General features: G+C 38.6%; 2 protein-coding genes across 7 annotated transcripts in view; one reads left to right on the forward strand and one right to left on the reverse strand.

The window, feature by feature from the left end:
* The first annotated feature begins 809 nt into the window (after positions 1-809).
* Positions 810-4,366, forward strand: LOC117982324 (uncharacterized). 4 transcript variants are annotated; one of them, XM_069501984.1, is made up of 5 exons: positions 810-875; positions 1,219-1,278; positions 2,615-2,758; positions 3,403-3,636; positions 4,166-4,366. In XM_069501984.1, exons 1-5 carry the CDS (start codon positions 822-824, stop codon positions 4,247-4,249), a joined length of 576 nt encoding a protein of 191 aa, XP_069358085.1. In that variant the 5' UTR covers positions 810-821; the 3' UTR covers positions 4,250-4,366. The 4 variants fall into 4 exon arrangements, with proteins under 4 accessions (XP_069358085.1, XP_034824574.1, XP_069358094.1 ...); XM_034968683.2 differs by having other exon boundaries at positions 2,615-2,710; XM_069501993.1 differs by having other exon boundaries at positions 2,615-2,699; positions 3,401-3,636.
* A 380-nt stretch (positions 4,367-4,746) lies between these two features.
* Set2 (SET domain containing 2) overlaps positions 4,747-24,264 on the reverse strand; it is a 28,029-nt gene continuing 8,511 nt past the window's right edge. For 2 of the 3 annotated variants that reach the window (XM_069499770.1, XM_034968805.2), the window contains exons 7-19: positions 23,502-23,722; positions 22,950-23,095; positions 22,483-22,619; positions 21,840-22,174; positions 21,048-21,222; positions 19,010-19,353; positions 18,324-18,447; positions 17,862-18,006; positions 14,330-14,443; positions 12,475-12,578; positions 11,690-11,851; positions 10,751-11,083; positions 4,747-10,172 (exon numbers count right to left, since the gene is read on the reverse strand). In XM_069499770.1, the coding sequence (XP_069355871.1) occupies positions 10,014-10,172; positions 10,751-11,083; positions 11,690-11,851; positions 12,475-12,578; positions 14,330-14,443; positions 17,862-18,006; positions 18,324-18,447; positions 19,010-19,353; positions 21,048-21,222; positions 21,840-22,174; positions 22,483-22,619; positions 22,950-23,095; positions 23,502-23,722 (2,499 nt within the window). In that variant the 3' untranslated portion in view covers positions 4,747-10,013. The remainder of the gene's footprint in view (positions 10,173-10,750; positions 11,084-11,689; positions 11,852-12,474; positions 12,579-14,329; positions 14,444-17,861; positions 18,007-18,323; positions 18,448-19,009; positions 19,354-21,047; positions 21,223-21,839; positions 22,175-22,482; positions 22,620-22,949; positions 23,096-23,501; positions 23,723-24,264) is intronic. The other variant, XM_034968811.2, reaches the window with a different exon arrangement.

The raw sequence follows: 24,264 nt of genomic DNA on the forward strand, positions 1-24,264 counted from the left end.
GTACAGCCGTGGACAGATATTATTTAGAATATTGTACGTATCCTTTAGATTGTACCTAGCTAGATAAGAATCTAACTACACGGTCAGCCTGTCAGGGTCCACAGTCCACACCTCTTGTTATATTATATCTATGTATATAAAATTCAAAGTCCTGATTGACTGACTGACTGACTTATATATCAACGCACAGCCTAAGCCGCTGGTCCTAGAGACATGAAATTTTGAGCATATTATGTTCTTTGTAAAGAGTAGGTATCCACTAAGAAAGGATTTTTTGAAATTCCACCCCTAAGTGGGTTAAATGGAAGTTTGTATGAAGGTCTATTATTTTTGAAGTTACATCAATGAAAGTTGGTATACAGGCTTTCGGTTAAGAATAAAAAAATACTTACTTCACGATATTTGAAAATTCTGAATATAATATGAAAGTCTGTTATTTTTCAAGTTATTATGGGTTTTCGGTTACAAAAGAAAAAAATACGTAGGTACCTATTTCAGGATTTTTGAAAATTCAACCCCCACGCCGATTTTCTAAATTCCACCCGAGCGAAGCCGGGGTGGATCAGCTAGTTAGCCATAATCAAGAGCTGAAAACCATACTTTTGGGCTCACCGAGTATAATAATAATTCATTACCACATGAAGGACACTAAATTATTTTATACGACACTGTTAAAGTGCAAATAAATAGTATAATTTTGCGAAACCATAATTACGCCATTATCGAAGTATCAGATCAGAAAACCGCTCTTTTGTCTGGTTCCATATAAATGATATGATGGCATTTTGAACACGACATTGTGACGACAAACTTTATTAAAAATGGTTGCTATGATTAACTTTTTAGTTGGATTAATTTTTATTGTTATATCAAGCGTAAGTACTTACCCATTTAATTATTTACTTACCAAATCTTAAAAATAATAGGTTCTTTCAAACCCCCATTTTAATCCCTTAGGGTTGAATTTTTAAAAACTCTTTCTTAGTAGATGTCTAGCTATAATCTGCATTCTCCCGATACGTCCAGTAGTTTGAACTGTGCATTAATAGATCAGTAGGTCAGTCATTCAGTTAGCTTTTCATTTCATATATTATTTAGATTATAATATAAGCTAGGTAATTATATTATAAAATACTTAAGTAGTGTTTAGGTACAGCGTGGTTATTGTAAGGGTAGGTATAATATTCATAATAACAAAACCTCGTTTTATATTTTAAGGTATTCGCAGGAGATATAAACGACAGTATGATGTCATGTTTTGAACTCTTTGATCCTGATGTAAGTAAATATAGTCATTTTTAGGGTTCCGTACCTCAAAAGGAAAAACGGAACCCTTATAGGATCACTTTGTTGTCTGTCTGTCTGTCTGTCTATCAAGAAACCTACAGGGTACTTCCCGTTGACCTAGAATCATGAAATTTGGCAGGTAGGTAGATCTTATAGCTGATATTTGGGGAAAAATCCGAAAACCGTGAATTTAGGGTTAGATCACAGAAAAAAAATTAAATTGTGGTCATGAATTAATAATTAGTATTTTCAACTTTCGAAGTGAGTGACTATATCAAGTGGGGTATCATATGAAAGGTACCTGTACCTACCGTAGTCCGTAGTCAAAAGTTTGCTGGGTCAGCTTAGTATAACAATAAATCAATCAAAAGTAAATTAAACAAATAGGATTACGATCAATCACAAATACAATAGATACAATAAAACTATATGCAACTCATAATATCTACGTACTTACAATAATTAACCTCGAAAACAGATATAACTCCTTAACCTGTGAACCCTACTTAGCCATGATAGTTTTCAGGGGGACGACACTTGACTCTAATAAAAATTAGCACTTTAAAACATCATATTTTACAAACGGATCTAGAAATCGAAAAATGTTGTTCCCACACAAAGTATTTTTAAAAGACCTATTCAACGATGCCCCACACTATGGTGTAGACGAGAAAAAAAAATCATCCCCACTTTACATGTAGGGGAGCTACGCTAAAAAAATATTTATTAGACCGGACGGAGAGACTGACGGACATGGCGAAACTATAAGGGTTCCTTGTTTACTACGGAACCCTAAAAACGCACGTATAACCGAGGTGCATGGCAGGGGGTCGAACCCTAGACCCCTGAATAGGAGACCGCCATCCTACTCTACAGTTAGCGACTTCGTCCGCATGGACTACATAAATTTCAAACCCCCATTTTACCCTAGGGGTTGAATTTTAATAATCCTTTCTTAGCGGACGTCTACGTCATAATAGCTATCTGCATGCCAAACAGCCCGATCCGTCCAGTAGTTTGAGCTGTGCGCTGATATAGATCAGTCAGTCAGTCTCCTTTTCCTTTTTACCTTTATAAAATACTAACTTATGCTCGTGACTTCGTCCGCGTGGACTACAGAAAATTCAAACCCCTATTTCACCCCCTCAGGGGTTGAATTTTCAAAAATCCTTTCTTAGCGGATGCCTACAGTATATACATGCCAAATTTCAGCCCGATCCGTCCAGTAGTTTGAGCTGTGCGTTGATAGATCAGTCAGTCAGTCAGTCACCTTTTCTTTTTATATATTTAGATTTGGATTGGATTGATGTCTCTACACTTTTTGCAGGGTATTGACGAAATGTGCTGCGAAAACATGGAAAGCTTTGACGATATGACTAAAGACTACAAAAAATGCCTCAAAAAAGATTCCGAGGAATGGCTGGTTTATATACTTTTGTACCTAGTTAACACTTATATACTGCTTAGATATGTAGGTACATCTTACTTCCGGCAAACTTCCGGTAAAGTTATAGCAGGTACATTATTGTCCAGGCCTGAAATAATGCAAATTGCGGCCGAGTAGGTTCCCAAGCATCGTTCCCAAGTGATTTTGTATTATTATTCGATTCGACCTTAAGAGATACCTAGCTGTTTTGTAGAGCATTGTGTCTGTCATTGCGACCAACAAAACGTCTTATAGGTAGGTATGAATGACAGAGACAACGCTCTACAAAATGAACGAAATGTCATTCTAAAGGCCGATGTACATAATTTTCTCCCATGTAGGTAGGTACTGTTTTTTTTTTAAAGAATATTAGCCATATTAAATGACTAATATTCCCCTTTCCTCTCCAATTAAGCGTGAGGCTTGTGCTAGGAGTAGGTACGACAATAGTGCAACGGGCGGGATTTGAACCGTCGACCTTTCGGTTTTCAGACCACTCCTATACCGGTTGAGCTATTGAGGCTCAAATTTCTAGGTAGTTACCTATTAACTGTTTTGTGCTAGTCCTATCTGAACTTTAAACAACTCTCCTGTAGAATCGAAAATTGTGTAGAGTACAATTTCGAACTGAGTCATCGATTTACAAAACGCATTCGACATGATTGTAACATTTAATAATATGTTCACAGTGCGAGGATTTCCAATGCATCCTTAACAAAACGGGGATGTTAAAAGACGGTAAAATAGATGAGGACGGCGCTACGAAGTTCTTTAATAAAGTTGAGAAAGACCACCCGAAAGAAAAGTCCATGATAGAGAGAGTGAGGCGAGAATGCCTGGACGGGAAATACGACAACTACCCTCCGGAAGACGGCTGCTCTGCTGTCAAGTTCTATGTCTGCAGCTATATCAACACTTTTGTGGTATGTACCCCCATCGATGCAGGTACGTACTTACTTATAACATTAGAGGTGCGTGCCCGGGATCGAACCCCGGACCCCCCCCCCCCCCCCCCCCCGATGTAAGAGGCCGACGTCTTAACTATGAGGCTGTCGCTTTTATACACATACTATACTAGTTTACTAGTTGACCTGCCCCGGCTTCGCACGGGAAGCCTACCTATTCCATAGACAAACTATGGGTATGAATGTGTTGTATATACCGACTTATAAACATTCCACGGCTCGTCTCATGATTGGCGTCTCGGCCTGTCGCGAACTATACCTACCTAAATAATCTGTCCCGGCTGTACTGTACTCACGTGTTTAGTCGACGTTAGCCCGACTAGTTTCGAACCCATCCGGGGTCCTTTTTCAAGAGTCCGTTCTCGCACGTGCCGCGGTTTTGACTGCGGGCCGCGCGTGCCGCTGCCCGTAGAGCCCGTTGTGAGGATGGCTGGCTAGCCCCGCTGTCTTGTAAATCGTAAATCGTCACATTTCTTGAACATTTCAGGAATGCGACTCGTGGAAGGAAGTTGACATTTGCATAAAGATGGCAGAAAATGCGAAGAAGTGCAAAAAAGCCCTCGAAGAATGATGGAACAATCGTGTTATAACCAACTCTATGTTATAAATGAAATATTATTACCATATTCAACGTAATTTGTGATTATTTAACAATAATAATTATGAATACATACTAATGTGTTTAGACTTGCCTAATTTAGCGTTTTATTTTACCTAATGTACCCTACCCACGGAAAGAAGTTGCTTTAGCAGTTAGCACTCTCTCTGTTCCGTAATCCCATACAAATGATAGAGGCAAAACTCTCAGTAGGCGTTAACCAATTTGTGTCACCGACCAATCTTAAGCCGTACTCAGAGTCGCTAATCGTTACTTAATATTGAGTTAAAACGAGACAGATTTGTGTGAGAGATATAGTTATGTCTCGTTTTAACTAAACTTAAGTAACGATTAAGCGACTCTGAGTACGGCAGATAGTCTCATTTGAGATTGGTTGGTGACCTAACGGTTAGCGTCCACTGACCTATTTCCGCGGATGGACATGTTTATAAATAAAACGAGATTATATTAAAAGAAATAAATTTTTACTTGTTCTCACGGCATTGATCACATATTAATATTTCGCCACACATCTTAAATCATCTATTATCATAATATCGACCTGAAACTGTCATCTCATCTTCACAACTATTCTGCATGCAACTAAAATAGCCACTCTATCCATGTGAAACAAACAGATTGTATAACTTAACATTATATACTTATTTCATTATAATATTATTTACAATATTTACACCCACCAAAGCAAACAATTCACGCCACGAAAGAATAAAAGCTTTAGAGGCTTTGGTCACACATAACGCTAAACTTAATAAAACTTATGTTAAGAGTTGCTAGTTGACGCCAAACTTCTTGAACTCTCTGACTTTCTTAATTGCGCTGATACAATAAACACTTTACTACTTTGCTACTTTGAAATAATTTAATTTAATTTAAAACAACTTTATTGTTACTAGAATTACAGAGAGTTAAGAATACAGGATACACTTAAAAAACAAAGGGCGACCTTATCACTAAAGTGATCTCTTCCAGGCAACCCATACTTATGGGACCCATACCCATACTTACTAACTTATAGAACTGTAAGGACTGTAACTGTAAACATAATTTTCATTTGATGATTTTTTTTCTTCATAGTAATTTTACAGGTGATTTTCAATTTTTACAAAATGATTGTAATAATTTGTTACGTTTATTTTACTTGGAATTATGATCGTGACAATGGCGATGAATTTTTACAGATGGTTTTTCATGGAAAGTGAATTGTCGAGCGAATGAATGCGAGTGTACTCGCTCGCACTCTCTTTAGCATCTTAGCTCGGGTCGATGATAATGCGCACACTATATTCAAAAATAAAGTGAGATCAAATGTAATAATTTTACTTAGGTACTTATTACTTTGTCAGATTTTGCTTCATGATTTTTCACATGCTACACCCGTGAAATAAACTAGTCTCTAATAAACACAGTTTTTTACCCCGCTCTGGTGCGCGCGGTTACCTATACAGTGCGACAAGGCTCTTTTGGCGCGTGGCGAAAATCGGAATTAACGTTGCCATCAAGTGTCCCCTTTGTTCTTGTTTAAATAGTCTAAGCCTTTGTTGGAGCCAATAGCGCCCCCCTGTCAATGTCATTCAAGTGCCAAAAGAGCCTTGTCGCACTGTATGTGCAATGCTCCCGCTCCCCACAGACTGTTTAATGCTAGAAGACATTTTAAGAAAAAAACATTCTGAGAAATTACAAAAAGGACGTTACGGAGAAAGGACGAAAGGTCATTATGCGCTTAGTCGCATGCGATGCTACTCTTCATCATCTCTCTCAGAGCATTCACGGAGTTTGGTGTCATCTATTATACTTATATGACAATAGTGAAACTGGTGGGATTCGGACTATATCAACCTTTCGATTTTCAATACGCTTGTTGCCCGGTTGCCTTTGTTCCGCTGCGCTTAAGGCCCAAGACACGGGTCTATTAGTCTATTTAATTTAATTTAGTTTTTCACAATTTGTAAACTAATGCGACAACGTAGACTTATGGCATTCCAATTTCGCCCCTAGCAATATCATCTTCACAGGTTTATATAAAAATCTTTACTTGAAAGTGTCCAGTTTAAGAAATTAGTCAAAATATAATGACTAATTTGTGACTAATTAGCTCACGTCAAACTCATTGTTTTGAGTAATTTGTTATACTGGACACTTTCAAGTAAAGATTTTTATATAAGCCTGTGAAGATGATACTGCTAGGGGCTCAATTTGAATGCTATAAGGCTACTTTGTCGTATTAGTTTACAAATTGCAAAAAACCAAATTAAATATGAATTTCGCGGGCAGACCGTGTCTTCCACCTTAAAAAGACCGACTACCACAGTTCCAACTTTTGTGGCGCGAACTTACTATAGTAACATGAAGACCATGAAGTTGACTGACTACGAGTTCCTTGGTGCGTAATCGCAACATAAGCCGGAAATATGCTAGCGTGTCGTGACGCGTCAGAAGCATATCGGTTTTATACATTTTGTATGGTATCAATCGCGCAACCCGCACGTCACCCGCTCTCACCCGCACCGGTTTCGCGCGTGGGCAGTGCGGGTATGCGGGGCGTTCCCTACCCGATTGCCATCTCGACCTGTCGCGTATTATACGTTGCGTGTGCGTTCATTACGTACCAAGGAACTTCCACAAAATTTATAAATGAATGAAAAGCAACAAACGCTCTAAAGTTGCAGAGAGTTATATAATTACTGTTATTTCATTATATTTTATTCAACGGTTATGTTAATTCACACACTTGACATTCATAAATCTAGGGCTACTGTCTGTGAAAAGACCAAGTTAAGAAAAATATTGAACATTCATTTATTTCTAAACCATATTATAACGCCGTTAGCACACTAACGCATTTTGCAAACGGTGGCGGAACATCAATGCGCCGGTGTCCTAAAGGGGTAAGACATCAAAACAGTTATCTTCTATAATAATACTGTACTTAAGTCATTACAATATTCGTATTCGAGTCATTTATTTTTAAAAAATCTCTTAAAACCCATTTAGAGATCATCAATAAATAGCTTAGTTGCATTAGTGAACAATTGGGTATTTGACTACATCAAAAATAAATTATTTCTCAGTGATAAATAAATTGAGGGTCTTCCAAAATCCACGTCCTTTGTAAGTTTAAGTGTAATAGCCATTTTAAATTATCGCTTAAACTAAAAAAGTACGTCATTATGATGTGACGTCACATTCCAGTATTTCATAGAAAATCGCATACTAAGTGCGCGTTTAGACCTTTGATAAAAAGTTACTGATTTGACTAGTTGTCAAATACCGTATTGAACGTGTCACTAAAGATGGTGCAAACAAAGATGGCTGCACGCAGTACTAAAACTCTTTTAGTAAAATTACATTTTTTTCTGACTAGGTTGCAATGATCGTTATGAATCAATGAAAGTAGCATTCTGTTAGTAAGTTTATCGGTTCCCTAATGACTCTTAAACTCATTATTATTTAACCACATAACGTACTGTTGACGTTGTAATGTTCGCTATACACATTTTCATTATTTTATAATTTATGGCTAAGTATACAATATTATGACAAAAAACACAAAGTAAAATAGAAAATGTTAAAAAAAGAAAAACCTAAACCGATTTAGTTTTTTTTACTTCATTTTCTGAGGGTTCTTCACAAATTAAAGGAGTTTTTTCTAAATTGCAATGCTGCCCACTCTAGGATGCACGAGTCTTTAGTAACACAGTGACTTTATTCTAAAAAAAAAAATTCAAGCTTTTAACTAAATGAGGATTTCCTTACCATCTACTCCTCTCTCCTTAATTGACTATTATATGTACAAAATCATAATAATATAGCTTATACTCTTTAAAAAAGTAAAACATACTTTTATTTCAAACAGGAGTAAACTTATGTTAACAACGTATAAAAATAAACTTATCTTACTAAGGTCTTACTAAGGTCGAAGGGTAAGCCAATACAATTAGTGTAGCGAGTCCTTATATACAAATGAAAAATGAAACTGAAAAATTTATAAATCCCAATTTCATGTATTGCTATTTAAAACTAATTAAAAAAATACATTATAAATCCGAAAGCGTGTTACTTTTTAACACCTCAAAAAAGAATATTGCTATTGTAGCAAAATTTTATTTAAAAAAAAACTTAATATACGGAAAAAAGTGCAGGAAAAAGATAGTAGATTCTAAGTTCTAAGGAGCCTGTAGCCGGCAGCAAATATTGTACATCAACCTTAAGATATTTCAGCTTGTCGTGGTCGTTCGCGTTGTCTCTGTCACTCATACCTGTGACGTTTTGTAGGTCTCCACGACAGAGACAACGCTCTACGAAACCGCTATCTCTTTCTTGTCCATTTATTTATACAGTAGGGTGCTTTGACATTTCTTTTAGGCACTAGGCAATGCCTTTTTGTCCGCATTAAGCATCACTACTGTGACAATAGGGTATTTTATTTTACCCTTTTTTTCTTAATTCTTATTTTTCTCTTTAGTCTTAATTTGATCCTAAAGTGAAAGTTAAACTATCAAAAATTTACAAAAAATTTATTCGATCGAGTGCAATAAAAATTAATTTAAATTTTGCATTTCAAATTTCGCCGCAAAATGCTACCCGCCATGTTTTTAGGTTCATGAGTTGTCATGACGTCACACGGATTGGTAAGCAACGGTATTTTCTTAGTGAAATATATTACCATTTCAATCTATGTGACGTCATAGTCGGAATCAACATGGCGGCTACGGTATGCGTTTTGTATATTTGTAGACGAGATACAAAAGTGAAATCTATAAAATCTTTAAAATTAATTACAAAATTCATTGTATAATTTTATAAGCTGAAATTAACATTTTTTCGATTGCTGATTGCTGATACTATCTTGTTTATTTTGTTGATACTATTTTGTTGTGTAAGCATAGTAGTTTTAATCTAAAAATATAAAAGGAAAAGGTGACTGACATGACTAACTGACTGACCTATCAACGCACAGCTCAAACTACTGGACGGATCGGGCTAAAATTTGGCATACAGATAGCTATTATGACGTAGGCATCCGCTAAGAAAGGTTTTTTGAAAATTCAACCCCTAATGGGGTGAAATAGGTGTTTGAAATTTGTGTAGTCTACGCGGACGAAGTCGCGAGCATAAGCTAGTTAAAATATATTAATTTTTTAGTTGAAACAGTTTTGATATAAAGGTGTGATGTGATGTATTTAATAGTGAGAGAGTGCCAGAAAACCCAAAAGGATTACGATTATTACATTAACACTGTCGATTCTGATGCCAGGCCTTGTTCTGTCGATACTGTTTTGAGAGTCGCAACTTGAAACATTATCCTTCACATTAACTTTATTCACTGTATCACTGAACCACTTCTATTGAGTTACAAATAAATCTACACTTACTTGTTCAACAGTTTCATTCATCTATCATAGACATCTGACCAGTTTGTCACCACAGCGTTCACTTTGCACCAACACTGCACACATTTGAGAGCCAATTTGGCTAATTCCGTTGTACACAAACAACTAAACTAAAATGACACGTCTAAATCTATTGCTATCCCTTTCATAATGTTGCTAGTGGACAACGATAGCATTAGATTTAGACCCGTTAATTTAGTTTAGTTTAGAGATTGTCCACGAGAGAATCGGCCCCAGTGTTGGCTTAAAATGTACAGCCAATGTCAAATATTGGCTTAAAAGCATATATTCTCTATCGCAGCCTTGAGCTGGGCGACTTGATGCTAGTCGGCGTCTTCCGCCGGCCTCTTGTACACGGGTCCAAACTTGGCCATGTATTTCTTGACAAATGTCTTTGCCTTGGACCGGACTGAGTCGGTGACGATTAGCTCTTCAACTGAGCGACAGTGCTTCAACTCTTTCAGCATTACGAAGTGAGTGAGCTGCGGGAAAGAAGAAAATTTTAGTGAGTTTATGTGAATTTATTTAGATTAAAGGATAACAAAACAGTTTGCAGGAAACATAGACCTACCTAATTCATGTCAAATTAAAATAAGGTTTTAGAAAGCTTTGTAATATTACCTTCCTTGAATTTTTAAATGACAAGATTATATTGACCATTTGGGTATAACAGATAAGCTTTGTACGCACATTGCGTGTCATCCAACTTGCGAAATCCGCGTGTTCGCGTTAAGTTGTGCGTTCCACTACATAAATATCAAAATATTAATTAAATATATAAAAGGAAAAGGTGACTGACTGACTGACTGATCTATCAACGCACAGCTTAAACTACTGGACGTATCGGGCTGAAATTTAGCATACAGATAGCTAATATGATGTAGGCATCCACTAAGAAAGGATTTTTGAAAATTCAACCCCTACGGGGGTGATTTAGGGGTTTAAAATTTGTGTAGTCAACGCGACCGAAGTCGCGAGCATAAGCTAGTGAATAATAAAACGCGTAGTATGAGGCGGTCAGACTGCTCCAAGGCTTGAGGGGCGGGGAGGTGAGGCCTACCTTCCTCGCGAGATGCTTGAAGTCCGCCGTGCAAGTGATCCTGCCGGCCGGCGCGTCGGAGTGGCGGTAGGGGTTGAGATGCTGCACCATGACACGCGCCATGCTGCTGCGGAACTGCTCCTTGATTCGGCGCTCGGGCTTCTCCGAGTGTGCGCGGGACGGCGCGGGGAGCGGCGACGGTTCCGGAGGTGGTGATTCAGGTGGTGAAGGGGAGGCAGGCGGCGGGGGGGACGGTGGAGGGGAGACCGGTGGTATTGTTGTCACTTTCTCGATCACTACCACTTCCTCGGAATCCGTGTCCGAGTCGCTGTCCGAGTCGTCGAGTTCGACGAACTGAAATATATTTTTCTAATAAATATAATATGTACAATGTAGAAGAGACGACGAGGTAGTACGTCTCGAACACGTTGATAGATAAATGAAAAAGAAAAACATCTGTATATTCGAAAGCGTACAGTTAGCAAAGATGTCATTGCTTAGGTTTTTATTATTATTTTAAGATCAGTTGATTTTGCCTTGACTAGCATTAGTTTTGTATTTACTCATTAAACAACCAACAAAATACAGAACAATTAAGGAAAGTATTCTACCTTGAAATCCATACTAATCCCTACTAATATTATAAATGCCAAAGTGTGTCTGTCTGTCTGCTAGCTTTTCACGGCCCAACCGTTTAACAGATTTTTATGAATTTTGGTACAGAGTTAGCTTACATCCCGGGGAAGGACATAGGCTATTTTTTATCCCGGAAAATCAAAGAGTTCCCACGACGGGATTTTTGAAAAACCTAAATCCGGACGAAGTCGCGGGCATCATCTCGTAACAAATATTTTGTTTAGGCAAGAGCAAGAAAAATCTGGAAGTTTCAAAGGGTCCAGAAACCCAGAGCCATAAAGCCAGTGGGAAAAAAATTGTGAAGTGGGAAAATTCACATGTTACCTTTAGTTCCTTGTGTGAGATTTCCTTCCCGCGTCGTTTGGCTGCGGACAACAATCGCACTTTCTGCAGTAACTTCTCGCGACGTCGTCTGAGCTTTTCTTTGGTTTGTTTGTACCGTTTCACTTCCATTCTACCCGCTAGTTTGTCTTCTTCGGTTCGAGGCTGCAAGAGATTTATACTTTTAAAATGAAACTTCATTATCCCTGTAGAAATGACTATATAATGCATGGAGATAATTTTCGGAGATTAATATCCCTTCCGAAGTAATTGATGATGCAGTCTATGATGAAAGTGGTTAACATGGAAGGGGTATGGCAGTTTTTACTAAACCTATGCCCCTTTGGTTTCTACACGGCATCGTACCGGAACGCTAAATCGCTTAGCGGCACGGCTTTGCCAGTAGGGTCGTAACTAGCCACGGCCGAAGCCTCCCACCAGACCAGACCAGAAATTTTGAAATTATAAAATTCCAAACCCCTTCCACGAATCGAACCCTGGAACTCCCACTAATAAGACCACAGCGTTCACCACTGCGCCAGGGAGATCGTTAAAATCCGTACAAAATGACTTCTCACACTCACTCATTTTAACTCTATGGGTCAACCGTCATGGCAAAAGCACGGTTCACCTTTAAAATAAGGACTAAAATCGAACTTTTGACATAACAATTATTGACACAAAGTTAAAATGCCGCGTGAGAAGTAATTCTGTACGCATAATACTTGGAATGATTTTATGTTATTGTTATTAGTGCTTTCGATATATTTTTTTACAAAAATACTTACACTGATTGGTCTTTCGCAGACGAGACCCGGTCTTCGCTTTCGTGGTTTGATGTTGACTAACGCATGATCAGGTATCAAGCCGTTGAGGGATTCTTCTTTTATAACTGCGAAACATTTGAGTGTTTATTAAGGTTTAAGGGGACTCACTTCAGTGCTTTCTTCATACAAACGTAGGAGGGAAAATACAACAATATTCGATATTGTACGCACAAAACTAAGAATTATATCGATTTACCTCGTCTTTATCTAGGTTCATTGATATATAAAACATTGAAAAAAATATTGATTTAAAAGTTACGAGCCTCAAAAGATTCCTATTTTAACACTAAATTTATGTCAACTTTGGGCGTAAATAAATAAGATTAGGAATATGAAAATTCTAAAAAAAAATATCATTAGACATAGTTTATTTATTCATTGGTTGAAATAACTTTACTTTGCAAACATAAAATCAGTAGTTTTTTCTCAAAAATACTTTTCCTAAACCCTTTTCGCGCGCTTGATTTCGGTGAAAATCATCGTGCCTCTCACCTTTCTCATACAATGTCAAGTGAAAAGCAAACATGTTACCCACGTGCGCTGCCAATTTCGGTCGAGCGTCCTGCGTCACCTTAACTTTTCAGAAGGATTTGAGAGCTCGAAGTATTATTATACCAAGAAAATCTCTACCATTACATGATTAATTATTTATTTATTTATTTCATGTACCAAAATAGTAGTTACAAAGTAACAATAAAATTCAGTTACATTGGAAATGCTTGTCTCAAAACAGAGATTTCTTCCAGCTTCCCATTCAAGGTTGTGAGTAAGGCGTATCAAGAAGTGGTATAGGTCTTACGGTACTAGAATAACTAAAATTAATATTAATATATGGAGGTCGTGAGGAGGTCATCAATGAGGAGTACAACACAGGAAAAGGTTTCAAAAACGTTGAAACCTCAGGGTTGATTCACATCAGCAGCAAATCAAAACGTGTGAAAAAAAATCGCGAGAATGGCTTTTTTTTAATTTATTTGTACCAAAAACATTTACAGTAAAGAGAAAAAGAAAGCAAAAGTGGACAGGGAAGCACTTATCTCTATGAGAGATCTCTACCAGTGACCCTTGGCAGTGCGAGAGGTGGTAAAGGGAGTAGAATAGGTACAAGAAGATAGAAATACTCATGAAAATAACATAATAGATACTATGTAATCCATACTAATATTATAAATGAGAAAGTGTGTCTGTCTGTCTGTCTGTCTGCTAGCCTTTCACGGCCCATCCGTTCAACCGATTTTGACGAAATTTGGTACAGAGATAGCTTGCATACCGGGGAAGGACATAGGCTACTTTTTATTCCGGAAAACCAAACTGTTCCCACAGGAATTTATAAAACCTAAATCCACGCGTACGAAGTCGCGGGCATCAGCTAGGATTACATATTTTTCTAGGCAGATACTCTATCACTACCCATATTAGAAATGTGAAAGTGTGTTTGTTTGTTGGATATAGTTAGAGACCTGGAGAGTGTGACATAGGCTACTTTTATCCCGGAAAGTCAAAGAGTTCCCACAGGATTTTTAAAAACTTTTAAATTTTTTAAAATCCACGCGTACGAAATCGCGGGCATCAGCTAGTTGTCTATATGACGGAGAATAAAAAATAAAATTTTATAGATTTAAAATTAATAGTGAGTAGGCAAGAAACATTTTACATCGACCTTTAGAATGAGATAACGACTTTCTAGAGCGTTGTCTCTGGCACTCATACTTATGTGACGTTTTGTCAGTCTCGACGACAGAGACAACGCTCTACGAAACCGCTATCTCTTTCTGAAGGTCGATGTACAATTCCGCCGTGTACTGTACTTATTTACCTTCATAAATTCCGTTGACTCCTTCAACTACTTTCCCTTTCATGGGTCGGCTCATAACTGACGACTCGAGCGCAGCCACTGGTTCACTCTCCTCTTCTGAAGAACTTTCCCCTGCTAACAAAGGATATTAAATATATTAGCGAGCGTCAATTTACCAGTTACATTGTTTGTTGTTAATGCGAATCAGGAACTCACGAACAAGGCTAAAAAAAACGTTATAAAGTCCGGCCCGATTGAATTGATCCAAAACATAAACAAACACACCTTTTCGCTAACACGTAACTTCGTTAACACTTTTCCCGATTATAAAACAATTAAAAACACGCACACACGCCTTGTGGTCCACGAACAACATCTTAAGTAAAATATACAAGGAATATTCATTCAATTTATCCATGATTTAAGCAAAATTTTTAATAAAAACTAAATGATAACAATAATTAAGATCCACAGATAGAACTAAAATGGTAGTTTTGACGTTTCGCGTTCTTTGATTTCTTTAGTGTTGTGCAGAGACGCATTGCAACTACAGACTAAAAATGAATGAATGTGAGTGACCGTACACATCGATAGTTCGTTCAGAATCGAAAACTAGTTATTAAATCAAGTTAATGTTAATTTTAAGTTCTCACGTGCCATTTTAACTTTTTGTGTCAACTATCATGTCAAAAGTACGATTTTATCTTCTTCTTATTTTGTTTTGTGACGGTACGATTTTAGTATTTATTACAAAGGTGAATCGTAGTTTTGACATGACAGTTGACACATAGCGCTAAAATGGCGTGTAAGTTCTCATTTTTTACGGACTATATAGGTCTTGCAAGTACATAAATAAAATGAAATAATTCTGTACATCAGAGTTAATTCGTTCAATCGTTCATGCCAGATACAGTTCAGTCATAGCGCATCACTAGAGGTCATTTCAAAATAAAGTCACGTGATCAGTACCGCCATATTTGTTATCTTTTAGGACCAATCTTATTGGAATGCTGTATACCTAGTGTGGGTAGCATCCTTGGACGATCTAACCTAAGGACGCGCCTCGCATGATTATTCCCCTCTGTCAATAGTAATGGATTTTTAATCCACTGCGTTTATAAACACTGTTTGCGGAATCGATTTTGTCATTGTCAGAATCGTTTTCGATGTGTGACGACGTCTTACACGCTGGGTGAAAAATGCCTGTTTGTGCCGTTAGTGAGTGCAAGAACAAATCAAACACATCAAATTTACAAAAAGATGGAATTTCATTTCATAAGTAAGTATTTTTGGTGTAATAAACGCTTTCTATAAATTAAATTACATAAATTATTATAATAAAATAACAATCGAGAACTTTACCGATTCAGTAATTGAGTACGTAATAATTCGGTAGAAACGAGTCACACTTCTCACGAGACTATATTTTGTTTTTTCTAAACAATTGCAACCCTCGTTATATACAAATTAGGTTAAAATTTGAATACGCGTGAACAGCATGAAATTACGTAGTAGTAAAAATAACACTAGTCTCGTGGGAAGTGCGGTATACTAAAGACGGAGAGCCAGCGCCCAAAAAACTGTTTGAATTTACTAAGGCTAATTTTTTGCGCATACTGACCAGCTCTGTCCCCATATTCTGCTGACTAACCATTACAACTTTTATTTATATGCAATATACAAGTTATATAACAATTTTCAGCCTTAGTAAATTCATTTTATTACCTCGCAGGTACGACACCTTTGATAGCGCACCTGAGTCACTGTTCTCAGGTTCACTTGACTGACCGCAGTATGTTTGTGTACGCAACCATTCTAATGAACTATAAAAAAATTAGCCTTAGTAAATTCAAACAGTATTTTGGGCCCTGGCTCTCCGTCTATAGTATACCGCACTCCCCACGAGACTATTGTGTTATTTTTACCAAATTTTTCAGTATTAGATTTAATTGCATAGGACATAAGGTTCGATTTTTAAGAATCATGTGATAGTGATTGCGGTTCGATTATCGATATCGATGAAAACATTTTCTTTATTATTAACGACTAAATTACCGTCTTCAAGTCAAGTAAAGAATAGTTATTATTAATTACCACAATTTTTTCGCTACCTATACTTGTAATAAAACTGGTCGATTTCTGTGATTTCACGTACTTAATACATTTAAAAAAATATTAAAGCAACGCAATTTTAGTGATAGGCGAGAAACGGGGTAGGGTGTCTCTGAACTGGGTAATTTGTAGCTAAAAGGTGTACCTTTCTCAAGGATGAGGATTAGGTAATAATTTATCATAATCGTTTTATTTTTACAGATTTCGATATTTTTACAGAGAGAATCGCCAAGAATATACATAACATTAACCTAATGGTAAATAATGACGTGTTAAAAATAGAAGAGGCCACCGTGTGTGTTTACTAATTTATTTTCATAGTATCATATCTGTCTTATGGAATTTTGCTGTGGGGTAAAAGCGGCAGGTATTGAGAAAATTTTTGCATTGCTAATTTGTAAGGGCAATACGTGTAATATTTAATAACTTACATTTAATTTTTTTGGACAAAGAGTACACCATATTGGAATTACCATGTAAACCCAATGTGCAATAAATAAATGATTGATTGGAAAGAAAAAAACATTTTATTGATTGATATACCTACTAATTATGTTTGGTAGGTTTTTGCGCGGTCAGGTTTATTTTGTATTATATAATAATATAAGTCATTAATAAGCACATTTTCACTATCGAAATTTTAAATGAAAATTTCGTTATATAAAAAAATACAAAAGATTAAAAATGATATAAAATAAGTAAAAAAGTATGTGCATATTTTTTAAATAAATATTTTTCTTATTTTTACGTTGCATTATTAGTTTTTGGGATAATTACCTATTAAGTGAGGTGAATGTATGCAAGAATACGCTACGCTGACCAAACACTGGTTTTAAGTAATTAAATACGAGTAATAAATTCTTACTTCTACTTTTGTTTCTGAAAAACTATCGATATATTTTAAAATATCGATACGGTAGCATCGCAAATCAATTTGACTGTCTTACACTCGTAATGTCTTTGTATGTTGATGTATATAACTTATTAGTGTGCGTAAAATGTAGTAGTGTTGAAGATTTAGATATGTGTGTGTTAATAATGACACAAAACTTTGTTGAGTGAGTGTGTCAAGTTGTCTATGTAGTGTTTCCTCGTCCCGCACCAAAAGTGACAGAAATTTTTATTCGTAATATTAGGCGCGTTACAAGTCCATAGGTTAGATCGTCCAAGGTAGCATCAGACAATGTTAAAATTGACAAAACGTAAAATAAATATTTTTTTGTTTTCATTTTTTCATTAGGATGGGAGATTGAATTGCTTCGTTATTGTATGGCTTAGTTGTGACAGAGCATATTAATTGGTTGCGCTGATCACGCAACTTTGACTCCAGTCGGAAACTGGATGCATGACAAACATTTGGAGGGTCAATTTCCTCTCACTCACACACTAGACTTCTGTATGGTGTGCAAACGAGAGGTTATGATAACCGCCGCCATCTTACCCGGTGAGGCGGACGGCGGCTCGGGGGGATACCATTGCGGTTGTCGTAACTTCACGTGGTAGTAGTAGCGGCGGCCTCGCTCGTCTACTGTTGTACGCCACATGGATGGCAATAACGGCTCCTTGCCGTCTTCTGGCATGTTCACCTAGAACACAAAAAAAATCACATCAAAATATAAGTTAAATATCAGAAACTAACTGTGTGGGTAGGTACTTTTTGAGTTATCGCCAAAAACGTGGGAATTTTCATGACGTTTCAAAATACCAATGCTATGTAAGACCAAGGTTTTTATTACGCGTACAATCTGAGAAAGGGCTTGCCATATTTGTTCAACTGTCATGTCAGATGTACGGTTTAGTACAGCAATACCGTACTTTTTACATGACGAGTCCTTTCTCAGATTGTACGCGTAATAGTAATTTTCAGTTTGGTAGGCATAGCAAACTTTTTTTGACATGTTACCTGTGCAGTGGGCAGCGGCATGTGCTGCGGATGCGGCAGCGCGGGCGGCTGCTGCGGCAGCGGGAAGGGCAGCTGCTGCCCGAACATGAACCCGCCCATGCCGAACCCGCTGATGCCCATTATGCTGCAGAACAATTTAGTTACAGTACGCGGCAGAAAGTAATGGACATCGGCCTTTAGAATGACATTTCGGCTTTGTAGAGCGGTGTCTCTGTCACTCATACCTATATGACGTTTTGTCGGTCACAATGACAAGGACAACGCTCTACAAATGTACATTACTTTCGGCCGCGTACGGTACCTTGATTACGCTCGTTTCTTTGTTACTTTAACTACGCTCGTATCTTAAATTCAAGACTCTACTGTCTCGATGTCTAATGGTGTTGATTCTAATGTCTTTCTCCAAACTAAATTTAGAGTTTCGGCATCTTTTTTCTTTTCATCGTCATCATGAACCGATAGACGTCCACTGCTGGACCTCTGGAAACCAACCACCGGAAACAAATCACTGGAAGGATCAGTCTGAAAATTGGCATACAGATAGTAAATATGATGTAGGCATCCGCTAAGAGAGGATTTTTGAAAATTCAACCCCAAAGGGAGTAAAAAAGGATATAAAATTTGTGTAGTCCAAGCGCACGAAGTCACGAGCGTAAGCTAGTTAAAAAGTAAACACTATCACTTACTTAGGCTGTGGCATGCAGAAAGGTTGCTGTCCAGGGAAAGGTTGGCAGAATCCAGGAGGTCCTTGGAATTCTCCATTTGGCCCTATCCACTCCGGAGGCAAATCCGGGGGCAGCACCACTCCAGGGGGAACCATGGGCACCATGTTCGGACCGCCCATCAAGTTTGGTGGATTGCCCATTAAGTTTGGTGGATTGCCCATCAAGTTTGGTGGATTGCCCATCAAATTTGGTGGGTTGCCCATCATGTTTGGTGGTCCACCAAGCATGTTTGGAGGGCCACCCAGCATGTTAGGTGGTCCGTTCATCAGGTTAGGGTTGCCGCCTATCATGCCTTGGGGAAACATCTGCAAGAAAAAATCGGGATAAAACTTAGAGCATAATTAAGTCTTGTCCTAGAAATACACTTGATTGCCCTGTTCTCATATTATACATAAGTTAGCACTCCCAATGACCTTATTCCAAAGTATCCCCTTTCTAACAAAAAGGAATGAATGAATCGGACTACGCGTTAATGAATTACAACTCAATGTACATTTTAACTTTCATCCCCTTTCCTAAGGGAACCATGCTGAATTTCGGGGATATCTTAATATGTCCTTGCTCGTAGTATAAACTCAAATCATACCAAGTTTCATTGGAATTCATTCAGTGGTTTCGACGTGATGCGCGGCCTTGATACATACCGACAACAAAATGAAAAAATCACAGCTTTATAATTTTTATCTAGCAAAATATCTTCTCTAAACAAGGCAATTTTACTTCTAGGCGCGCTCCAACTTAGGCTGCATCATCACTTGCCATGCCAGCAGGTCTTATTGCAGACAAGCGTAGACTATAGATAAAAAAAAAAAAAAACAGAATACACTTAAAAGGAAAAACAATCTTCGCAGTGAGTATACCCTGATTCAGTAATGAGACGAACTTATCGTCAGCACAGACCGGGCTGACGTCATCCGTACTTTATCTGCGGGCTTGATGCGGCCAACTCACAGACACACAAGACTTCATACAGAACATTCTAGAAGCCATATCTGTGCAAAAGCGTCCGAAGGCCGGTGAGGACTTCAGGTCAGGGCGGCTGGACTACCTCGCGCTCCCTCTGGCGGTGACTCTGTTCCACCTTCACGAAAGCATTTCATCTTTTCTTCCTTGCTCATTGGAGGAGTTGCTACTGCCACATCCTCATTTACGGGACGATTGAAATGGTGTGTTTATATTTCTATGACACTTTATCCACAGCACCTTCAGCCGCACTTTTTCGGCGCGCTCAATGCAATATCAACAACCAAACAAAATACTCTGCTAAACAGACTATTCCAGAAGTTTCTACCACAGTACCGCAAGACACCGGGCGAGTTTCCACCCCTATGTCGTCAACATTCCATCTTCGCGTACGAAACGCTTTGCGTCATCATTCCTTATACGCATGGCTAGGGACTGGAATACTCTTCCTAGATCAGTGTTTCCTGCCAATTATAATCCGGGTATCTTTAAAACAAGAGTGAATAGGCACCTTCTAGGCAAACGCGTCTCATCGTATGCCACATCATCACTTCCCATCAGGTGTGATCGTGGTCAAGTGTGCGCCTATAATGAAAAATAAAATAACAAAAACCGGCCAAGTGCGAGTCAGGCTCGCGCAATGAGGGTTCCGTAGTACAGTCGTATTTTTTCAACATTTTGCACGATAATTCAAAAACTATGATGCTTAAAAATAAATAAAAATCTGTTTTAGAATTTACAGGTGAATACCTTTCATATGATACCCCACTTGATATAGTCACTCACTTCGAAAGTTGAAAATACTAATTATTAGTTCATGACCACAATTTTTTTTGTGTGATCTAACCCTAAATTCACGGTTTTCAGATTTTTCCCCAAATGTCAGCTATAAGATCTACCTACCTACCAAATTTCATGATTCTAGGTCAACGGGAAGTACCCTGTAGGTTTCTTGACAGACAGACAGACAACAAAGTGATCCTATAAGGGTTCCGTTTTTCCTTTTGAGGTACGGAACCCTAAAAAGAAGTCATACCTGCGCGAAGGCCTCAGGCGGCCAGTGCGGAAAGTGCGGCGGCCAGGGCGGGTGGCTCACGTCGCGCTCCCTCTGACGTCGACTCTCGTCCGCTGCCGCGGCCGCCTCTGCAAATGCCCTTCGTCGTTCTTCTTTGCTCATCGGCGGCACTGCTGCTAATACGCGCTCGTTCAGTCTACAACAAGAAGGAAGCCGTGAAGTGTTGTGGGACACCAGACAAAAGAGAAACTGCACTCTGTCTCGCTCCCTCATATAACAAGAAAAAAAAAACGTGAGGCATCGATATAAATGACAATATATGGTGAAGCGAACAAAATTTTTCATGGTTTAGAAACCAAATAAATCAGCGCCACCTCTTAGATACTAATGAACGACTCGTTTGAAATCCAGACGTCACTGAGGTTGCATTGGTGCATAAGCACCAATGAGTCGGTGCCATTTTGTTTGTTCAATAACCCTGTCCATACGAAGTAATCTAAATATATAAAAAGAAAAGACTGACTGACTGACTGACTGACTGATCTATCAACGCACAGCCCAAACTACTGGGCGGATCGGGCTGAAATTTGGCATGCAGATAGCTATCATGACGTAGGCATCCGCTAAGAAAGGATTATTGAAAATTCAACTCCTAAGGGGGTGAAATAGGGGTTTGAAATTTATGTAGTCCACGCGGACGAAGTCGCGAGCATAAGCTAGTGTATTATAAGTCAATGACGTGAGGTGTCACCAGACAGAATCTCCACATACAAAATAATGAAAAAACTACTATAAAGACAAAATGGTACATACCTAATACTCCTCCTAGCTTCGGGACTACCTCTCCGTTTTCTTCTATCTCTATCATCTTTTTCCCTCTCCCTTTCTCTTTCCCGTTCCCTTTCCCTATACCTCTCTCTTTCTCTCTCGCGTTCCCTTTCCCTTTCCCGCTCCCTTTCTCTCTCCCTATCTCTATGCTCTCGCTCATCTCTTCTCTCCCTCTCTCGCTCATCTCTCCTATCTCGTTCTCTGTCTCTATCACGATCTCTTGTGCCGCTGGAGTCAGCTGCGCGTCTTTCTACGTTGGCTTGACGTTCGTGTTCTTTCATTTGCTGGATACGCTCTTTCTTTGGAATTTTGAAGACTTCCTAAAAAATTATTAAACATGAGATCACTAAGCATATTAGTTCATTCATATAATATGTTAACTGATCCTTTATTATAAAGCCCTAAAGGCTGGATGTTACGAACTAGTAATATTGATTTGTTCAAAATGATAACAATAATTTGAAAAAATCCTAAGGGTTCCAGGTTATCAGCAAGTCGGGGAAACTTTTGATGTGACTCAATTTTATAGTCATGAAGAAATTTTTAAACGATGGTTTTTTCTTTTTTAAGTTTTGAGTTTACCAGTGGAGTAGAGAGCTAGTTTAACTTTAACATTTTCTGTTGTTACCTTTAAACTGGCCCATCTCTCAAGTAGCTGGTTGCACAGATCCTTGACTTTTTCCGACATTGCAGCAGCTTCTTTGGTCTTTTCTAACGATGCGGCTTCATCTTGTATAGTCCTGTTGGGAATTTCTATCGGCAAACCTACAGTAAAAAGAGGTATATTGTTTCAGAAATGTTAAATGTGTACTGTAAATTGGGACAGTCAGTCAATTAAAAATCGTATTATAAGCTCAATACTAGTATTCAAACTACGAAAATTTCACCATTTTATGTACCTCACAAAGCCTTCTTCCACCCCAAATAGGGAATGGTCATATTTTTATGAAAGTCCGTCATTTATTAAGCAATATCCATGAAAATTGATATTTGGGCTTTCGGTTAACAGTGAAGAAATTTGTGTTACAAGATTTTTGGAAATCCTACCCCGTCACCGTCGTAATAAAAACAGAGCTAACATAATGTATTTATTACCTGTAGCCTCATCGATGAACACAGAGCTGGGCGCAGGCACGTCGTTGGCGCTGAGCCAGCGCTCCACCACGTTGAAGAAGCGGCTCTCCTGCACCATTGTCTTGTTGGGAATCGGCAGACGGTCCACGGTTAGCAACATTTCGAGTCTGAAACAATTTAGAAGTATGAATTCGCTTACAAATGGACCATTATCATGATCAACCCACCGCCGCCCCATTACTGAGCATGGGTGTCCTCTCAGAATGAGAAGGGTGTAGGATATAGTCACTGGCACTTGGCAGACTTCACACACCTTTGAGAACATTATGGAGATATGGAGAACTCTCAGGCACGCAGGCTTCCTCACAATATGTTCCTTCACCGTTAAAGCAAGTGATACAGTTGCTAGCCCGATATTGCCCCCCCCCCCCCCTCGCAACAGTCGCAACAATGCGGTCTGCACGCGTCGCGTCTTAGCGCGCACCACCGTACGCGATAGTCGTAAGGTGTGCGCCTGGTTCTTTACTCCTGTTCGGCTTAGCGCTTCTAGGTCATCCTACGAGAACTACATACCTGAAGGCAAGTGGAGCATCAGCACACCAAGGCGCCACAAGTCGCAAGCCGCGATAGTCGAGGAACAGTCGCCGGCACGGCAGGTCGGCGTCGCGCAACAGTCGCAACAACGCGGTCTGCGCCCGTCGCGTCTTGGCGCGCACCACCGTACGCGATAGTCGTAAGGTGTGCGCCTGGTTCTTTACTCCCGTTCGGCTTAGCGCTTCTAGGTCATCCTCGATCTGTGAAGAAATATTTTGAGAGTGAATATTGGCCAAAAATTAAAAAGTCTTAGGGCGTTTGTGCACTCATCTGTAATTTTATGGATCCGTGAAAAACATCGTATGTACGTATTTGTATGACGGCTACTTCCAAGAATCACGGATACGAACCGAATCCGAATGAGTGCAAAAACGTCCTTACTCATAACTTACTGAAAAATTATTTTTACGTTAAATGTTAACAATCATGGATTTATGAAGTACTAAAGATGTTCTATTTCACGAAGACCGTATAAATTCCAGATTGCCACAGTCGCCGTCGACCGAGTCGCCAGGCGTCTAGTCGACCTTGAAACCCTGGAAGTCCTGCAGAGGCTCGGCGAACATGTTTGCTTTTACACATAGCGCCCTATTTCGGGCTTCCTTTTCCCTTTGAGGGATCAGTACTTTTCCTCAGAACCTATTAAAATTAATATGATGGATCTGTTTGACGTATAATTTGACTGCGCTTTTGTTTGTTTTTATCGTACTTTTCGCGCGAAGACTGAAACATCTATTTTGAA

The sequence above is a fragment of the Maniola hyperantus genome, chromosome 1 (assembly GCF_902806685.2).
Source record: "Maniola hyperantus chromosome 1, iAphHyp1.2, whole genome shotgun sequence".
Classification (NCBI taxonomy): domain Eukaryota; kingdom Metazoa; phylum Arthropoda; class Insecta; order Lepidoptera; family Nymphalidae; genus Maniola; species Maniola hyperantus.